Consider the following 19,501-nt stretch of genomic DNA (forward strand, 5'->3'; position numbering starts at 1 on the left):
GACGGGCCCTAAGCAGAAACGGGTGCTTCACTGGGCAGCCACACACCTGACCGGACTGTTCCGTCTGTACAAGAACCTGCAAGTGTAACCCAACTTCTGTGGAGAAACGACTCCGGTTCTGCTCCTCCTGAGATAAAACTATTCTGTTCCAAGCCTGGGTACGCAAGAAAGAGAATTCAGCCTGCCTTCTGGGACACGTGAGTTACACATGATTCAGCGGAGGATTTTTATTTGTTTTGTTTACATCAATATAAATCTCTTTCAAACAGTGATAAAAAGGAAGTAGTCCCTGGGATTTCAGTTTACAGTTCAACAGAATGTATATATAGAAACCTGCTACTGTAGGCTTATCACAGGTGAAATCCGCAAACAGAGGTACAGATGTAAGCCGTAAAGCTGCAAGTCATGAACTTTGTGGCGTCACCGTTACGAATTTAGCAGAACAGATGGTGAAACTTCTCCAGTGTGTCGAGTGATACCCACGTGTGGATCGCCAGCATTCTTGTCCTATTAGTGCCACGCGACATACTCCTTTTACTGTACATTACACGAGTTCCTAAAATGCTTCCCCTTTATTTACATCACTGATTTTTTTCTCCCCACCATGAACGCACTGGCACAGGTTTACTCTCTGAAATACAGCTTACCTGCAGAAGTCTCCAAGATACTTCAAAAGCTGGGACTTGAAAAATAACGCCACGACGACAAAGAAAAGAATTAACAGTGGTGGATGTTTCATATCCAAGACTTCTTCCCCTTACTTTGTATTCCATCATCTTCCAGCTCTCCTTAACAGCTTCTACACAAAGTCTGACAGCACGTTTGGTATTGTACATGCTTTATTAAAATGGTACTCGTATTTACAATATCTGCAGAAACAATCCCTCCCAAGTCTTGCATTCAGACAGACACGCACACATACACACGCGCGCACGCCCCTTCACTCTCCAGGGGTGTGAAGGCTACGCTCCCAAAAGTTAGGCAGCTTCTGGAAGAGGAGGAAGGGTGATTTTTTTTGTGTGTGTTTGTAATTACTTAAAAAGAAGCATGGGAGTATGCATTTGGCCATCACAATGCTAATTTAAGTATATGTAGTATTAACATATGGCAGTAACACTGAGTATTCCTCTTTTACATTCTATACACAGAATGACATCAAGGTTTTCCAGTCAACAGAACATTCCAACTTCAGTCTCAATGCTGCTTGTAGTGACTATGAAACCACAATTTGGGGGCTGTCCCTTAAAACAATTCAAGTCTACGTAAGCGAAATAAGGCACAATTAAGATTTGATTTGATTTGATTCAGAGGATGGGGAAAAAGGGGGAGAGGCAGGCTTCAGATAATCGTCGTTGTTGCACAGGAAACAGTTTTACCCGACCCTTTTGAGAAAAGGATGAATTTTACCCCCGTCCTAATCTACATGGACTTCTCTTAGAGAACTGAAGTATTCTGCCAGGGCTACTAACGCCCACCAACAAACAAAAATTGGAAATTCACATTTTAACACCGGTTTCAGTAGTCTAACCTACTGATACTGATGTACATGAGTACGTCTTTCTGTAATGCTGAAGGAGAAGACACGCATGAAACAAGATTCAAACCGTCCACTGAGCTTGAAGACTCACGTCTTTTAGAGAGCTTGTAACATATACGATTTGAAGGCTTCAGCTTACTGATAAAAAGGAATAGCGTTCTTGCCTTTAGATCCCTGGCCCCTCTTCGCTAACGAAGCCTAACCAGACATTACAAATAAACTGCAACGAAAAGTGTGGCAGCACAAATAATGTCTAGTATTCAAATCTTCATTTGTGAGTATATTATTTTCCTTGTACAAAACCTGTTGAATGTTTTTCGCAGCAGATGAACTGTACCCAAAGATGCAGGACATTCTGTGATGGGGAATAAGAGGTTGCAGTTCCGAAGGCCCCTGACTTTGGTTGTTTACAAAGTTCATTCCTGTTTAGTGTGATCCTTGGTATCTTCCTCATCTGTGTATTCTGATGGTTCTTCCCCTGGTTTTAGGAGTCTACCTACGTAGTCGTATTTTTCTGAAAAAGATTTATGATTCCATTACAATCAAATACAGCTGCATTTGCTAGTTAGCCTGCACTGCTCCAAATTAACTTCTCCTATGCACCAAGGTTCTGAACCTGAACCACGGAGATTGATGGCAATTTATCAGCAAGCTCAGCCTCCTAAAACAATCTTGCTACTTCCTCTGCTCTGAGCGCTTTGTTTCGGGTCTCCCGTACCTCATCAGGCGAGCTTTATCACACAACGGCTGGAACCGCTGCTGTTAAAACCGGCACAAATTCCCGCAGCCTGTTTCGATTTCAGTTAATGTGAAGAATGACTCCCCCTCCCTCCAGAGGCATACTTCCATACCTTTGAGAAATTATTTCAAGGCAAACTCCTTCAATACCCCTCATGCCAAAACAACTCTTAGTCCTACTTTTAATTCCATGGCATCCAAAGCCAACAACCTGCGAGCAGGAATTCCATCAGCTAAGCTACACTGAGATTCGAGAGTGAAATCCTGCGCTGAAGAGCTGAGAAGAGAACAGCTTTCTCATATAAAACGAAAAGGCTGAAAAAGCTGTAATGGGATATAGGGGGATCCTCTCTGGGGAAGAAAGGCCTGAAACCCCTGGTCTTTTCCTAGGAAAGTTACATTGCAGTATTAATGTTACTGTCCACATCTCTTTAAAAGCTGCCCCGAGCCCAAATCAGTCACTTTTTAATAAAAGTATTTCCTTAAGCTAAAGATGTGCTGCTAATTTGAGACTTTACCTTTAAATTGCATTTCCCACTCTCTTACACTTTCCATCTGTACAGCATTTAAGTCCGATAGGTCATCATATTCATCTCTGAGTGCATCTTTATCTAGACAGAAAGTTGCTAGTCCCCTGGAGGCATCTCTGCCAGCAAATATTCCATACGGACCCTCTGAAAACAAAAAGACAAAATCGATACCTTCAAGTCTCTGTTTATGGCGACCAATCTCAGTTCTTTGTATAGTCTGCCGAAGCCATACATTAAACTTCTGCAGTGATGGGAACCCCAGCAGTTTCAACGCCATGGCTGTGACATTGAACAGCACTGCGATTCACTCTTAAGTGTCACTAGGAGATAAAGTCTGCTGAGAGAAGCAGAACCAGAAATATGGCTTTGAAGGGATATCTGGAAAAAAACCCTGTCATTTGATGTAAGTCAGTTGATGTAAATTCCAAAGGGACTGGAGGCTGGAATTCAAAAGAAACGCACTTCTATTAAGCAAAACATAGAATATTTACAAGTCAGGCACGAACAGAAGCAAATTGTATAGACATCTTAATAAGAAATCCATTGAATTTTATCAATTAATCGAACTTAAGAGCGCTAATTAATAATATCACTTCCCTTACAGAACAACCACAACTTTCCACATACTTGACAGACAGTGCATCTTTTGACACATTTTTTACTTCTGTGGAAATTAACTCCTTTACTTTGGGCAGCAGATCACCCATACACCTATTTTGTGTTGTTTGTGAAAGCTGCACAAATCCTCATGTTAAGAATGTTAAGCAACTACTTCCTTTGTGCTTTTTGACTGATGCAAAGGCACACAAATAGGCTGGTAAAATTTTGAGCCATGACTGTCAAATGAATATTATTACAAGGAGAACTGGATGATTTGCAAACCAACAACTGTCAGGACTAGGTTGGTAACTGGCTTTTCCAAATTTTAATTAAACTAAAGAACTTCAAGCATATCGTTGTCTTGGATTTTCTTGACCTAAAAACAAATACCTTAATTCAGCTCAATTTAAAAAAAAAAACAAACCCACAAAACAAAACAAAAAACCTCTTTAAAATTTTCTGCACTAACTGCAGCCGCTAAGCACCAGGGAGATACCCATAGCGTTACAGAGAACGGTCACTACTTGAAGATAAATAGGCCAGAACCCTTCTCTGGCTTACCTCTCAGAAGATGACAGTGGCTGTCAGCCTGAAGAAAAGGCAGCACCCACGGGCAAGAACGAACACAAGCAAGGGGCAACACACTGTCCTTCACCCCCTCTATTGCCTGCTGTAGCACCTCAGACCTCTTCTGCACCAGGATGAGCCACAGGAAATAATTCAGAGAGGCTGGTTTCCTCCCAGGCCGCTTGCTCCAGCCACCACACCTATCTGCTCTTGCCGGGCATTGACTTCAGGGTTGAGACAGAGGCTGAATGCAGCAGGAAGAACACCTGAGGCAGGAAACCTGAGCACCATATGGATTAGAAACTACATCCTCACCAGAACTGGTGTTGTGCCTCCACCCCAGAGTGCTTGGCATTTTAAGTTGCTTACAGTGAAACCTGAGAACAGAAGCGTATCTTGTATGCCAAAGACAATTCCCCTGTCTCTCTGGAAATAAACCAACTGATTTAAAAACAAAATTTCACAAGAAGTACACATCAGAGAAAGAGCTATCAACTGGAAGCTTTCACCATACAAATCTGGCCGTAAGAGACAACCATAATGATTAACAGCATCTCTGCACTCATCCTTTCAGATATTTAGCTCCAGGCACAGCATTCACAGCAACTACCTCTGGGATCAGGGACTACGTTTATGCTACTTAAAAGAAACAAAGTCAGAGGGTTTGTGAATGCCATTTTTCTTATCTGTATCCTGAACTAGACATTTATTTGAAAAACAGGATTCAGAGGCTGAAATCAATCCTATACCAAGATATTTAATCTACACGTTTTGCACACTCAGTCACCTCCCGTGAAACAGCGTAGGAGGTAGCAATGGCCATCATTTGCAATGTAACAGAGAGCTTCTTCAAACAAAAAGTCTTGCTTCACTCCAAAACAGCTGCAATTCGAGTGATCTGGTTTTTGATGCTCTGAATGAAGAACACAGGAGCTATAAACAGCTCTTACTAAGACCACACACAACCAGTAAATCCTTAAGAGCAATTATAAATTGCTACTTAACCTCCCCACCATCAGTGTTTTGTCCCGAGTTTTTCCTTTCTCTGAAGCATTTAAAACAAGTATTTCCATAAACACTACTAGCTATTTGCGTAATGCATCTTCAAAATTCTTGCTAACCAGAGTTAGAGAAGCACACTGCTCCCCTGCCCTTCTACCCTGCGTTTAGTGGTTTATGGACTTTTACAGCGCCTGCCGAGATGCCACCTCTTGGTCCACCAGCTCAATTTCAATTATTTCTGTTAAAAAGAGAATTACATTATATTTCTCTGTATCAAACCCTGAACACCCTTACATCTCCGTAATATACTTAATTGAAAGCAAGAATGCATTTAGAATGCATTTAGAATTTGCATTAAGATTAATGGATGCAAAATTTCTGCAAATATATTGTAATATCAGATGCTACTACGCCAATATTTTTTATTCTTTCCTAAAATTGAATTTAAATGTGAACATCCAACATGTTTACTGCAGAAGTATTCAGGAGTCCCAGGGAAACCATCAAGCCAGGCCCAAGCACTCAACAGAATACTAACTAGTAAAAACCAGCCTTTGGACTTGGTAGACTACATCTCAAATTCCAGCTCTGCAAATGTAACTTAGCAATGTGTCCCATTCTTTAATCCTTTACTAGAAGGCAAATATTGAATTATGGTTATTTAAAAAAAAAAAAAAAAAGTGCAAGCCTGGCTTCCCCTTAGTTGCAGGGCTGCTAAAGCAGAAGTTCAGAGATCTCAGTAAAAGCAATCTACCTCAAGATTTAAAGCTTCCATTCAGATATTTTATGCAGAGATTAAGTAGAGTATTTTATATTAATACAGAATGTACAGGTCTGAGGTTTTGCTATAAGCCCTCGTCCATTTTTCACTTTTATATAAATACTGGTGCGACGGTCTTAAGAAGTTATCAGATTTCATTGTGCTTGGAGAAGCATCCAGGAAGGTGCCAGCACAGAGAACCCTGGGGAGAAATACGCTTCAAGAACACGATTCTGAGGTAGACACATCAGTGCAATCCTAGACATACTCCCGCAGAGTTCTTTCATGACCAGGTAGAGTTTACTCAGCAAGCCCTACCCACAGCCCTTCTTTTCTTTCCTATTGTCTGCCTATTTATTCAGACTGGCTCCTGTTCTAAATAATTGATTGCACCATGACAGGATATACATACCAAAGAGATTGCAAAAAGAGATGCTGTTAGCATAGGTATGTATACCAAACTGATTTTTGAGACCCTACCACAAAATTTCAGTGGTCGTCTTTTGCTGCGCCCCCAAATTAGCTATTTCATAGTCAAATATTTCTTAAAAAAACACTCTCCTTCCATTCCTATTTGGCATTTTGCAATAACAAAAGGAAAGCCAGGGAAGTGTCAAAACCCATTAAAACACGTCTGCTCCACATTACTTGGCTACAGGTAGCCTTACATGAAGGAAAACTTTGTTTCTTGAAGAAGGCTTTTCTTCCCATTGTTGCTTTCACATATTAAAGCACTTTGTTTCAGAGCCTTTGTTTATTTTAGCACCGAGACCAAACAGTTATCAAGACTACGTATTTGCCTACATATCTCCACATCTATACCACCACATTTATATACTGCCTTTTTCCCCTGGATAAAGTCCTCGTTTGCCTTACAACTACGTCGTAGAAAGAATGCCCTTCTCTAAGCTACAAAGCATGCAAAATGTTACTACCCACTACCTGCAGATCCTCATTTTCTTTCAGAATCTAGTTAAAAATCTGGCCACCTTGATGGATTTGACATCTTGTTCCAGCCTGACATCCACCTGTATTCACAAATGAACTGGGTAACTTGGGAACGGGCAAAATCAGAGTCTCTTCGGCCAGTAAAAATACCTTTCCGATCCCCCCACTCAGAATTTCTGCATGTCCTAGCCCTGTTTCAGTTCTCAAATGAAGATGTCATTTCTCTTTGCAGATACCCTAAAACAACAGCAGGCAAGGAAAAATAAATTTAACATTAAAGCACCGTATTAAAAATTTGAGATAGGAAGCTGTCCAAGCTTAAGTTTTTATCTGGAAGCACTGCTTCTAGTCACTTGCTCCAAAGCAGGCTAAACTGGATCTTGGAATTTTCCGCTGGTTTGGGCAATAGTTCCTCCAGCAAAACCTATGCTGGTGTTCAGTTTTTGAATAGATATTCTTGGTTTACCACAGAGGCTCTCTGACCATTTCAGTTCTACACTAGCTTTACAGAACATCCCAGACTATTGCTCCAAGACTAGTAACGAAGGTGAACACTGCACACTGACCTTTGGATTGCTCCAACTGTCAGCACAGGGACTGCACCACAGATAGCCGCAGGGGGACTTTATGGCTAATGAATCGATTTGTAGTCTAAGAATTGTATTTGTTCTCACAAGGCCCACGCAAGTTCCCTGAAGAAGCCACACAGGTTAACAAGGCTCAGTTTTAAACCAGCTTTGGTTTCTTGAAGCGCTCAAAAAGCACATCCGAACAATCACCAAATATGCAAAGCACACCAGATGTTCTTTGCATCTGTGTGCTCCATGAGGCCACTGGAAATAAAACCCACTTTTGTCTGAAGGTTAGAAATTCATGGGCAACTTTTCTTAAACTGCAGACAAGAATAAAGACTAGTCTGTCCTTTAATGTAAAGGAACAAAGGGAGACGGACCACAAAATTATTGACAGCTGCAGTATTCTACCACTTAGTCTACCTTTTCCACTCCAAATCAAAGTGAAATCTCCACTGCCTGTTTAAAATTTTCCATCTGAATGCTGAAATGTGTTTGTTCAGCGTTGCATCTTTTATGAGGGAATGAAAAAGCTGCACATTAGACAAAGCCAGCTTGAAAGCAGAAGCTTTCTAATAACATTTATCACTGGGAATTCAAGGTGACATAATTTTAACTCTACTCCTCCAGATGTATGGAAAAGGAAAGATGTGGGTCAATTTTAAGTTACAACTTGCATGGGAAGTAATTGCTCTTAGGAGAGCAGTCCACAAAGCCTGCACGCTAAGATGGGAACTGCTTAGCAAGAGGGGTCTAAACCTGACTTCTTAGGCACAAGACCAGGGGGCCTCACTCTCTCCTTTGCTTGCTTTTTTAACTCTGTTTTTTAACACTGTTAAAAAAACAGCACAGGAATCAATGACCCAATTTCAATGACAGGCAGATAACCAGTGCTGGTAGGACAGCCTGTAGTTCAGTAGTCAGGAGGTTCTTGGAAGACAGCTCCTGTACCTTGCTTTAGGGAGAAGTGCTCTGGCCGCTAGTTTATTCCACAACAAGGCAAGCAATGCTGGCCAGGTTTTTGGTTAAATGATAGAGAGCTACACTGCTATGTACTAGATTTACCATCTATATGTCATTAGCAATGAAGCCACTACCACATCCTAATATACCTTGCTATGAGCATACCTGCTTGATCAACTAGTGGTTTACACAGACCTTTTATCAAACACACAGTTGTTCAAGTTTTAAGGAATACAATCAGGTTATTAAAAAAGGAAAAAGGGAAAAAAAAAGCTGATAGACACACAGAGCAGCAGCAGAGGAGGAGAAAGAGCGATGTATCTTCTTGCACAGAACCACTTCACTGGCCCCTGCTCTCTGTCAACATGGACTGAGGGCTTAGGACAACCCCTTTGTCCTGGTGGCAAGGGCACTACTCACTATCATCAGAAGTATGGAAACAACCTCTCGCCGAAACACAGGTATACACCTTTTCAGTTTTACTACTTCTGGTAGGAACTTAAGTTTCTTTATCCAGAAACACTGTTTCTTTAAAAAGTTGAGTCCCAGGGCTGGAGACACCTCCGTTACACTGACACCAAAGAGCTGACACACATCAAAAACACAGAGAAAATACACACCGTACAGGAAGCACGTCTTCCCCCCCTCAAATCTTATCCTCTGTACTCATCTGTAAACCCTCAGCTTGTTGTGTTCTTAAGATAAGGCCACCCTTAACAGAATTCTCCAGCGACAACATATATGATGTCCCTCCTACAGCATTTCGCAACTGAATTGAAAAGCATCAGTACCATCTTTTAAATAGAGACACACTGAGGTTCCAAAGGAAGTCTAACAGCATCAGATATTTTTTATACAGATGATGGGCAAAAAATGACAGCTGTTTACTACAGATTTTTTCAAAGTATTTAACAACAGAAATCACAATTCTTAACTGGATTTGCAATACGAAATAAAGGTAATTTTCCCCTCATGAAAAATTAACTACGATGGAAATTTTTGTGGAAGGAACTACTACTACCTAGCCTATTCCTCTTGGAAAACTGGAAAGCAGAAATCTTCATGACACTTTGAAAGAAAAGAGTGGGATGAGAAACGAGCTGACAGTGACAAAGTATTGCAGCAAAGGAAAGTCAGGAAATTGATTTTTTTTTTTTTGAATCATGAAACATTAAGAACCAAGAAGTGACGTGGAGTAGCTGTATATACTGGACTGCATGTAATCTTGCTTTGTCATGCTCAAAGCAGTCTGTTTTTTATAACTGCACAAAGTATTTGATAAGTTGATCAAGAGCTGTTTACAGCATTATCTTGGCATGCTAATTTAAGGGCTAAATATTAAGACCTGCTAACATTACTTTAACCCTTACTATGCCCTTCTATTGACCAATATACTACCAGGAATCTTGATACAAGCAAACATGAAATTAAATGTTGTGATAAATGAAACAGTAAAAACTGTCTCTCATGATAAGGAAATAAAACCAACACAGGACACACTAAAGGTATTAATCATTAGACTTTAAGTCATGAGATGTGATTACAGATGGGGAAATCACCCCAAAACAGCTTCTCTGAAAATCTGGTTACATGGTATTTTTAATAGTGAGCCGCTATTTGTTTATTTTTTTTTAAGAGTCTGTGAGTGATAAACGTAATTAATTAAAATTAATAACCAAGCAAAGCATTCTAGGACACTTACTCATTTGGGCACAAATAGAGGTGGTATTTAATACAACTAAAAGTCAAGTGTTGAAACAAAGGATATGCTTGCAGGACAGAGGACTATCCCAGGAAGTGGCATTTCGGAAAAGAACTTGGCAAATAAAGTTTTAAATTAAGAGTTCACTGAAAGTAAAGTGATTTTTGGAGGCACACTTAAATGTGTGATATAACCTTTTCTTGCTCCCAGCTAAAATGTGTTAGACATACCAAAGACTAATAGGATACCAGTGAGATAAATTGTGTAAGACTTAAAGAAGACAACATGAGGAAAACAAAAATGTATCAAATAAATGTTCACAAAACTGAAGTTTTCAATCTTGGCTGTTTGAAAGGATGACTTCAACAGTCTATCTGTTTAAAAAAAAATAAAAATCTTAACTCTATGTAAGTAAAGGCCTCTTCAGTGAAACAGACAAAAGTATAACAGGATTCCATGGACAGAAACTTAAAACCAGAATAGCTTCGAATAAAATCAGAAGCCTGGGGGGACTTTTAATGGAGTCTCAACTGCTGGACAAAAATCTGGACTTGATGGCAATTCCATGCATTTTTTGCCTTCTGCTATAAGTAGAAAAATAAGGAACACCTTTACATCCAAACTACAGCTAAGAAAAACCCCAAATCTTCATTTCAAGATATCAGAAGCCTTCTGAGACAACCACATTATTCAACATTAATCCAGCAGCCAAGATATCCTTAAGATTTTATAGTGAGCCCTCAGCCAATGCTTTCTGCTGCCTTCAGAGCTGAAGCACTATTTCACATCAGTACCTCAACAAAGTACAAAAGGCTCACAGTCCGAGCCCACCATGTCAGCAAAGCCACTGCCCTCAACTGTTTATTCTGTTAAACAAAATTTGGCTTTGTCCGTATGCTTTGCACTTTTCTTGCTGTACTCCAGCTAGGAGGCATAAAATCACCAAGAGAACTGCTGCGGATGTCTGGCTACTCTGACCAAAGCCCTTCCAAAAAGGTCTCAACCAGTGGTAGAAGACTTTTCTACCTAACTCTTCTCAGATCTTTTAAGGCCTGCAAGCCACCTGCTAGCTTTTCTTCTTTTCAGCCATAACATAGTTGCAAGAAAATATTCCCCAACATGCATCTGTACAGGGAAACCACGTCAGCATGATTCAAAAATCAACACATTTGGAAGAAAACACACAGCTGATGATGCACAGGTTGAGCATCACTAGCCTAACGTCCATGGCACCAAGTAACAGAGATCTGATAGACAAAGGTGATGTCAGTTCTGTTATAAAGAGGCAATCTTTCACTACAGGGGGGGAAAAAAGACCCCAAAACCCCATTGTCCCTCTCCACAAAAAGCTGGAAGCACTGCTTTGGGAAAACAGCTGCTGCCAGTTATCAAAAAAGCAGTCCTGGAACATAAAGCTTCAGCTTCCTCACAATAATAGACCTCCAGAGGTTGACAATGAGGACCAGTGATGATATCTACAGTGGAGAGCCTAAAATCTAATACACAAAGGAGTTAAAGTGAATGGTTAGATTATGGTTCAGTATTATCTCAGGGAGTAATTTATGAAGCAATCTGTCAACTTACTGGTGTTTTAAGTTTCATGTAGCATATGAATTACCCGCATTTTACATCAGCACATAGGTCTCAGTTTAAAAACCCCTAAAGTGAGAGAGACAAAAGTACTAGCCCGATTACATGTCATGAAAGCTGCAGCACGCCAGAATGCATTTTCTCAGCTTTACTGGTCAACAAACAAAATAAGGCATGGCAAGGTAGTTCAGATTCCATCAGTAACTTTTACAGTACTTGGTCAGAAAAGCATTTTGATTCACTTATGGCAGTTTCCATTTCTGCGACTGGTAGCAGAGCTGGTATCATGAACTTTGAGGGTTAACAAGAGTTACAAAATACTAGCACAGTACAACTGCTTATCGCTTCCCTGGTAAGAACCAAAGACTTGTAATACACCAGTTCCCTATTTTTCTTTTTGTAACCTAAGATCACTGAAAAATAATAATAATCATAATTACTTAACTTGAACTATTTCCTGGGGGGCGGGGCAGCAGGGAAAGTATCCTCTCTCCCCTCCACCGGTCGTACAAGGACACTTGCCATACCTACTATGAAAACTCCTGCATAATTTGATTAGATCAAGTTTTCCAAACCACCATTGTTTAAGGAAGAAAATTATCAGCAGTCACGACCCTCATTTCCTTTGGCATCAGATGTGAACGCAGCACTGACTACAAAGTTTATCCACGTCACTATTAAGAACGCTGTTTATTATAGGCAAATATGCTGCAGTTTCACAACCTGCAACAGGAATATAGGAACACAACACTGCCTTTAAAGCATACTTTTGTTAACCTTTGAAGTATACATTTCTGCTCTAAAGAACCACATTGCCCCTCTTTCTGTGTAAGAGATTGGGTTGGTTTCTGCACTCTTCTCAAGGGTAGCAATACATCAGTCCCCGAGCTCTCCCTGCTTGCCTCTATCCTGATTAAAATTCATAGTCAATATGGCATTTGCACCTAAATAAGTAAACAGCTGGATTTTTTTTCCCTTTCCTGAACCGTAAGAGCTAGAATGAAGGAAGCATTGCTCAGCTGCACTTGGGAAACCTACTAGAAGAGATAGAAGAAAAAAAAAACCCAAAGAATTGAACGCTGCACATCCAAATCTAGGCGACTGGAAAGCCGGACGGCTGAAGAGAAGGCAGACCCGTTGTGCACCAGCTATTTAAAACTGCCGCTAGGCCCCAGGCAGGCAGCGGGCGGGCCTGGGAGGGGGCTGCGGCCGGCGGCGGCCGGGTGGCGGTGTGCACGGCTGCTTCCCACCTGACACCGCCACCGGCGGCCCTGTCAGGCGTGCGGACAGGCAGCACGGGATAAACCCGGGGGCCCGGACCGGCGCCGAGAGGCAGCGAGGCCTCCCCGCAGCCCACCGCCCCCCAGAGAGAGCCCCCGCCGGCCGGGCAGGGCAGGGCCCACCACCGGTCCCCACCGTCCGCCCCAGCGCCGCCTCCCGCCAGCGCCGCCCGAGAGGCGGCCTCCGCCAAGGGACCCCCCCTCACCCGGCCCCGGCCCCGGCCCCTCACCGGGCCCGTAGAACTTGCTGCCTTTGGTCACGTCGAAGACTTTGCCGTTGACAGCCAGGAGGATGCGGGGGTTGCGGGCCCCGTCGAACTCCCGCAGCTGCTCCAAGGAGAAATCCCGTCGCTTCATCCGCGGCAGCGCGGCGGCCTGGCTCTGCCGCGCCGCGCCCCCCGCCCCGCTCCGCGCCCCCCACCGCAGGTACAGCCGGTAGGCCGCCAGCAGCGCCAGGGCCAGCAGGCCCACGTTCAGCAGCATCTCACCGCCCGCCACCGCCGCCGCCGCGCCGGCCGGCGGCTCCCCCGCTCCCCCGCCCCCTCGGCCGCCGCCACCGCTCCCCTCAGTCCTCAGCCCGCCGTCCCCATCGTCCGCCATCGCTGCCCGGCCAGCGCCCGCCCGCCCGCGCCGCTGCCACGCCCACCCGAGACTCCGCCCACCCCGTCGGCGCTCCGCCCACCCCGCCGACGCCCGCTTCCCATTGGTCCCCAGGAGAGGCGGTGCCGTCCCAGGCAGGCTGGGGCCCGGCGGGCCAATGGGGTGCGGACACGCCCCGCCGGCGGCAACAGCTCTCCGCTCGCGAGAGGTGCCGTCGCCGCGCATGCGTGCTTCCCCGCCCCCGAGTTACCCCGCGCGCCCAGGTGGCGTTGGCGGGAATGTGGGGGGGAGAGAGATAGCGGGGGAGAGTCTGAGGTGGGGCAGGTACCACAGTGACCCGCTCGTAGCTCGTCTTAGCCTCGCTCCCCCTCACGGGAGCGAGCGGGCACCGCCGCCCGCGACTGTCAAAGCAGGGTGTGGGGGGGAGGCGGTACAGTGGAGGGGGCTGAAGGCGGTGGGGTGGTGTTGCAGGACGCACCTGCCTCCGTCGCTGGGGAGACGGTCGAAGGCCGGCAGTGTTGGCCACGGCGGTGCAGCCACGTCGTGCCGTGCCTTTGCGGCGGTCGCTGAGTAAGCGACGCGTCTGCCCGCAGCTCTGGTGCGGAGGTGGTTTTGCCGTCTGCTTGAGGGAACGCAGGCGTGCCCTGAGGTGAGGCAGCAGCCGTTCTTGGAGGGAGACCTTTCGAGGTAGCTCAAGGGACTGGTGCGCTTCACTGCGTAGGGTAAATACACCCTGCTATTTTTTTGCTGGCAGAAACGGAGTGCTTGCTAACAGTAGGCTAATCTACTAGAATTACATCTTGTATTTTGAAATGTAGCAGTGGCAGTACGTGGGTGGCTTTAGTAGGTCTCATTAAGTATGACCCGTGTCCGGGAGTGTGTTTGCTCGGTTATGTGAGGAGAAAGACTTGAAGCTTTTATTATATTCAAGGAGAGTGGGTGCACATAGACCATCTCAGTAGGATGGCACTTACCTGCAGAGAAGACAAAGACCTGGGTGGAACTTAGCCCTTCTGTTCCTCTCATCTTGTGAATGTGTTCCCAGGCAAAACTGTCTCATCAGATGATACTGAAGAGCTGCTCTAGAAATGTGTAACTGGGCCTAGGGAACTTAAGCCAGGCTCAGTCACGCTCCCTGTGGCTGGAATGTGATGCAAGGAGTACTTTGGACTTGAGAAACCTTGTTATTCCACGTAACTGTGTGGTGCTGAAGCATCCCTGCATAATAACATCAGCCTGAAGAATAACTCACAATTATGTAACTCAGTCAGAGAAGTCAGAAAACTCCTGTGTTTTCACAAAGGCTGATAGACAGTGCAAGAGACTCAACCCAGTGGAAATAACTAACAATATTTACATTGCTGTTTACATAAAGCTCTGCATTTTCAACACCCTGTGTAATGATCAGGTGTTTAATCTTCTGCTCTCTGAGCCAGTTCAGTAATGACTACCTCTGTGAGGAAACAGGATGAAGTTCTTGCCAGATAAAGACCTGCAATTAAAATACTACTACTCTTCCTCTTAACCAAGCAGGCTGTATTTAATATACGTCAAAGTAAACACTATTAAGAAAGTCCTTTTATCTCAACAAGTCACAGCTCGATTGTGGTTAACATCAGTTTTTATCACAGAATCGTAATATGTTTGGATTGTCTGGGAACAGCTGTGGTGCAGGTCAGAAAAAGACGGAGTTGCACTCTTATGTCCAGATTTCTTTCCCTCATGAGTTTAATTTAGATTTTCCACAACATCTTACTATGTTCTCTCAACCTCCTCTGTACCTTAAAGACAGGTTCAGAAAACAAGTAGCAAAGGATATGAAATACTTTTATCCATCTGCCTAATACGATCTTATCTCTAAATTCACACAGACAGGCTAAATAATTCTAGACCTTTCTTTGAAAGCACATGGTTTCCTACTGCGTGAGCATGGTGTTCTGCTGTATTCTAGAAGGAATTCTTTCAGAAATCAGCATGGCTCCTGTAAGTGTTCTAGCTTTCATTTGTTTGTTCTGGCTGCCTTCTTAAGAGATTCTTTTGCTGCCTGGGCTTGGCTAGAATACCTTGATTTGGTTCTGTGAGCCTTGGATCTAGCGCAGCAAAATGGTGGCTATTTTTGAGTCCCAATAAGCTGGAAACCAAGAGGACTTCCAGGAATCCACGCTAAGGAAGTGAAAGTTTAGAAGAATCTTACCTGAAGGAATTTAAACTCTAGAAAATAGACAAATACATTAAAAATAATATCATGCAAATACTCAATACACTAAATATACTAAGTATACTCAAATTAGAGCATTTTCTAAACCTAGGAGAAAGAAACCACTGAAAACATGTAGGTTTGGAACAGGAGAAATACTGGCTGGTTGCCCCCGGTTAGTGTACAGCTCAGATAAGTCCAGAGGCAAAGGTCCCAGCACAGCTGTGCCCACCTTCAGTACCAGAACACCATCACCAGAAGACAGGTGCTCATGATCTGCTAACTCAGATATGACAAGCAAACGCCTTCCTGTCTTGGGCAGATGAGTTTCAACTTCAGTCAAATTTTGTCACTCTGCTGTTAGCTGTATCTGCTATAGAAATGCCAGAAGAAAAACAGTTTCTCCACTACAACTGCTTCCAGTGTTTCTTCCTTCCCTGTCTTTGGTTTGCCAAGACAAAAACTCTGTCCTTGTAAAGTATTAAAGTAATGTTCTATAAACCTCCTACAACTAGTAAAGGGCCCCCTAAAAGTTCCTTAGCATTACTGTGTTGCTTCTATGGTGCTTTATGTACACTTCTTGGTGGTTCTTTTGGTGTGAACCAAATTTTGATCAATTTTGATCTAATTGACAGTCAGCTGTCACAGATCCTGACCCATGATTGGGGAGCCCAGGTATTGCTAATGTATATAATTGTGAGTGTCAGTGGAGTCATTACTGCAATAGGATTAGAGAAGTGAAAGGAGACTCAGACATGCTGGGTTACCTATGAAAAAAAAACTCAAGGATTTTCTAAATTTTGAAATTAATGCACAGCTGAATCATTTGTGTAGGTTTGATCTGAAGGGCAAAGTAGTAATACTTGCATGTCACAGTTTCCTATAAACAGCTTAGTGAGCCCTGAAAAAAACAAATATGAAAGAATATTGCGAAGTTTCTAATTATGTGTTACAGCTTTTTTTGTTCTTGAGTAATCTAATTTTATAGGGGTTTTTTACCTAACAAAACTTGAAGAATACCTAGAAAATTAATAATTTATCACTATATTCTTATGCAATCTCATCGATTGTTACTTGTTTATCCTCTAATTCTTGGAGGTTAATAGCCATTAACTTTCCTAGCAGTCTGTCTGCCATATCTTATGTGATTTGTTCTAATAACAAGGAAAAAACAGTAGTACCTTTTGAAGTTATTTTCTCACTGGTGTTATATGGTCAATATTTTTCTATATCGGTATACATTTTTTTCAGAATAGAGCCTTCTGTGTTACAGTGTAACATATATGGTATGACTGACTTTGTCCTAAGAATGTCACAAATTGGTCAGTTGCCACCTACTTTGTTTGCTCCACATATGAAATAATTATCTAACTTTTAGAGAGAATCAGGTAAGGTGTTTGTGGATGACTCTTCCATTAGGAGGTGAATGCCTCAACTCAGAGTTACGTTCTTCACTTTTTCTTTTCAAACACTGCTTATTGCTGTCTCTGGAAAGAAGTCTGAGCTTGGTGAAAAGCACAATGACAGCACAACTTTACAAACAGAAATTGAACTCTGATATGAGCCACTATCACAGCTGAAGCTTATTTTCTATTGATTTTAAAGCTGAAGAAACATCCCTTATTGCACAAAGACAGGCTGCATTCAGGACAGATTAGGAGGTAAACTGTGTGTGAAGGAATGTCTGTGTGAATTTGGAATAACTGAACAATCAATTGGCTCAATTGATTTTAGGATATTTTTAAACCCATCTTAAGGTGTGGGATGCACTGATGATATTGTTTTAAGCTGATACAGCTTAGAAATGCTTACTGTTGAGGCGAATGCAATGCTTGATGTCTTATTTCAAAATAGTATCTGCTTACATTTCTTAATGCATCTTTATTTCATATTTATTTTAAGTGCCACATGTAGACCTATCTAAAGTTTTTTAATATCATGTCACAGGGTCTTTTAATGAAGGGATGCTGAACGCAGACAAGTTATTCAGAAATTTCTTTCAGAAACTTGAAAATACAGTATGAATAGTCATAAAGCAAAATTCATATCAACCTATTGTTCTGGTTTTGGCTAGGACAGAGTTAATGTTCTTCACAGTTGCTGATACAGGGCTCAATTTTGCACTGGCAGAAAGTCTACTGTGATTTCTTAGTCTTTGTAGATGGTGTGGTATCTGAAGTGCCTGGCCATAATATTGCATAAACATATTAAGTTAATCTCTAACAAAACAGTTTGATTTTCTTCTTTCATTATAAAGCTACTCTGTCTAATGGAGGACTTCACAGAAAAGTCTCTGTAGTCCAGACTGGGACCAGCGGAAACCTGTGAGCACCAGTCAAGCGCTGACCAGATGAGTAACTGGTGGTGCCTCGCTACAGAGCCAGAGGTAGATTTGCTACATCTGGAGCTCAGCTTGGTGTAGGAGCTGAGAGTAGCTTTCCTTTGAAGATGGACAGATCAGGTTACTCTGGCTCTCAGCTCTTGGTCACACAGTGGCTCTGGTTTATGTTATTCCAGATCTGGTCAAGTAAATTGCTGATTTGTACACTAGAGATAGGTTTTAAAAAAACATAGGCCAATGTACTTGCAAAGGCAGGTTTTTAACAAAACAACTTACTTGGGATATTTGCAACTGTATACTAAACACCCAGGCCTATCATAGCATTATATAACCTCACTGTGCTATGGGGTATGTCTGTAGAAAGTGTGAGCACTATGTAAGAGCTGCAGAATATTCTTTAGCAGGTCTCCATAAAGGAACACAAAGAAGACAAAAATAGCAAGTTACACAGACATAAGAGTGTGGCAAGGAGATTGGGGGTAAGAACTGTCCAGAGGCTTGGGAAGTAGACTATTCGCTGGTACGTTGCAGTTGGTGATCTCAGATATGGGTATGTTTGCCTTAGCACTAGTAGTTTGGCACTATAGAAAATGAAATAGTGTATGTAAAATGTGGAATTAAAGTCAGAAAATAATTTTAACTCCTTAATGCAACTGCAAATAATTTTAGTATTTCTATTCTTCCAGCTCCGTTCTTGACCATACAGGTATGACCTTTTGCACACTGGGCAGAATTGTACTGTGTGTGTTTTACTAGAACGCTGGCAAACCAAGCACTTAAGTAACCAAATTATGTTTATCTGTGAGGTGATATAGTTAAGTCCCATGAAGTTAATGAGAGCTTTTCCAGTGGCTTTAATGTCACAATTTTAATAATACTAGTAACCTTGTCTTGATCTTAAAAAGAGCTGGGTTTGTTGGTTGGTTGGCTTGTTTCCCCCATAGGAAACAACACTAACATAGGTACTTTTCATTTAATTTTAAAACCAATACTGATTTAGCCCAGTTTCAGGTTGGTTTTTTTTTTTCTTTTTTCCATTTTAACTCTGTTTTGGGATTGTCTTTATAAGATACCGCTGTGTTTACATGTCCATGATACCACTTACGTTAAAAATTCCAATGGTAATTTCCTTGATTCACCGCAGTCATCACCTGCTGGGTTGTCCACAGGTGTCTACCTCAGCTGCCGTCCTCTCTGTAAGTGTCGGTGCTGATACACCACACTGCTAGCTGTGAGTTAAAGATCACAAGCAGAAGTAGGCCACTACTGGCGTTCCTCCTGTTCTACACTCTTGTATCTCCTTGTCCTGCTTACCTGCCTTTCCATCTCAGTTCCATTACGTTTTTGAGGCATTTTATATTCTATTCCATCTTCAATCACGATTTTTAAAATGGACTGTTCCAAGCAACTGTTCAGAGAGAAAGCTAATGAACCCCGGTTTTGACAAGCCAATGATTGATAGTAACTGGCTGTAGAGGCAGACCTGTGTTTGGTAAGCGGTGGTGAGAAGTAGACTACACACCCCATTTTGGGTTCATTTCAGAAATGGCTGCTAGCTATCCTGGGAAATTTCA

At 42.5% G+C, this 19,501-nt stretch overlaps 1 protein-coding gene across 1 annotated transcript; it reads right to left on the reverse strand.

The window, feature by feature from the left end:
• Positions 1-212: 212 nt before the first annotated feature.
• Positions 213-13,423, reverse strand: PGRMC2 (progesterone receptor membrane component 2). Its single transcript, XM_075090237.1, has 3 exons — positions 13,020-13,423; positions 2,794-2,949; positions 213-2,051 (listed from the first exon to the last, which is right to left on the reverse strand). Exons 1-3 carry the CDS (start codon positions 13,387-13,389, stop codon positions 1,954-1,956), a joined length of 624 nt encoding a protein of 207 aa, XP_074946338.1. The 5' UTR covers positions 13,390-13,423; the 3' UTR covers positions 213-1,953.
• Positions 13,424-19,501: the final 6,078 nt, after the last annotated feature.

The sequence above is a fragment of the Phalacrocorax aristotelis genome, chromosome 4, assembly GCF_949628215.1.
Source record: "Phalacrocorax aristotelis chromosome 4, bGulAri2.1, whole genome shotgun sequence".
NCBI classification, from domain to species: domain Eukaryota; kingdom Metazoa; phylum Chordata; class Aves; order Suliformes; family Phalacrocoracidae; genus Phalacrocorax; species Phalacrocorax aristotelis.

Bases quoted from the DNA above. Each gene is read 5' to 3' on its own strand.
- PGRMC2 (XM_075090237.1), bottom strand. From the start codon at position 13,389: ATGGCGGACGATGGGGACGGCGGGCTGAGGACTGAGGGGAGCGGTGGC. The intron at 2,950-13,019 runs GTGAGGGGCCGG...TTTTGTTTTCAG, and splicing joins CAGCAAGTTCTACGGGCCCG to AGGGTCCGTATGGAATATTT. The intron at 2,052-2,793 runs GTAAAGTCTCAA...AATCTTTTTCAG, and splicing joins GTGGGAAATGCAATTTAAAG to AAAAATACGACTACGTAGGT.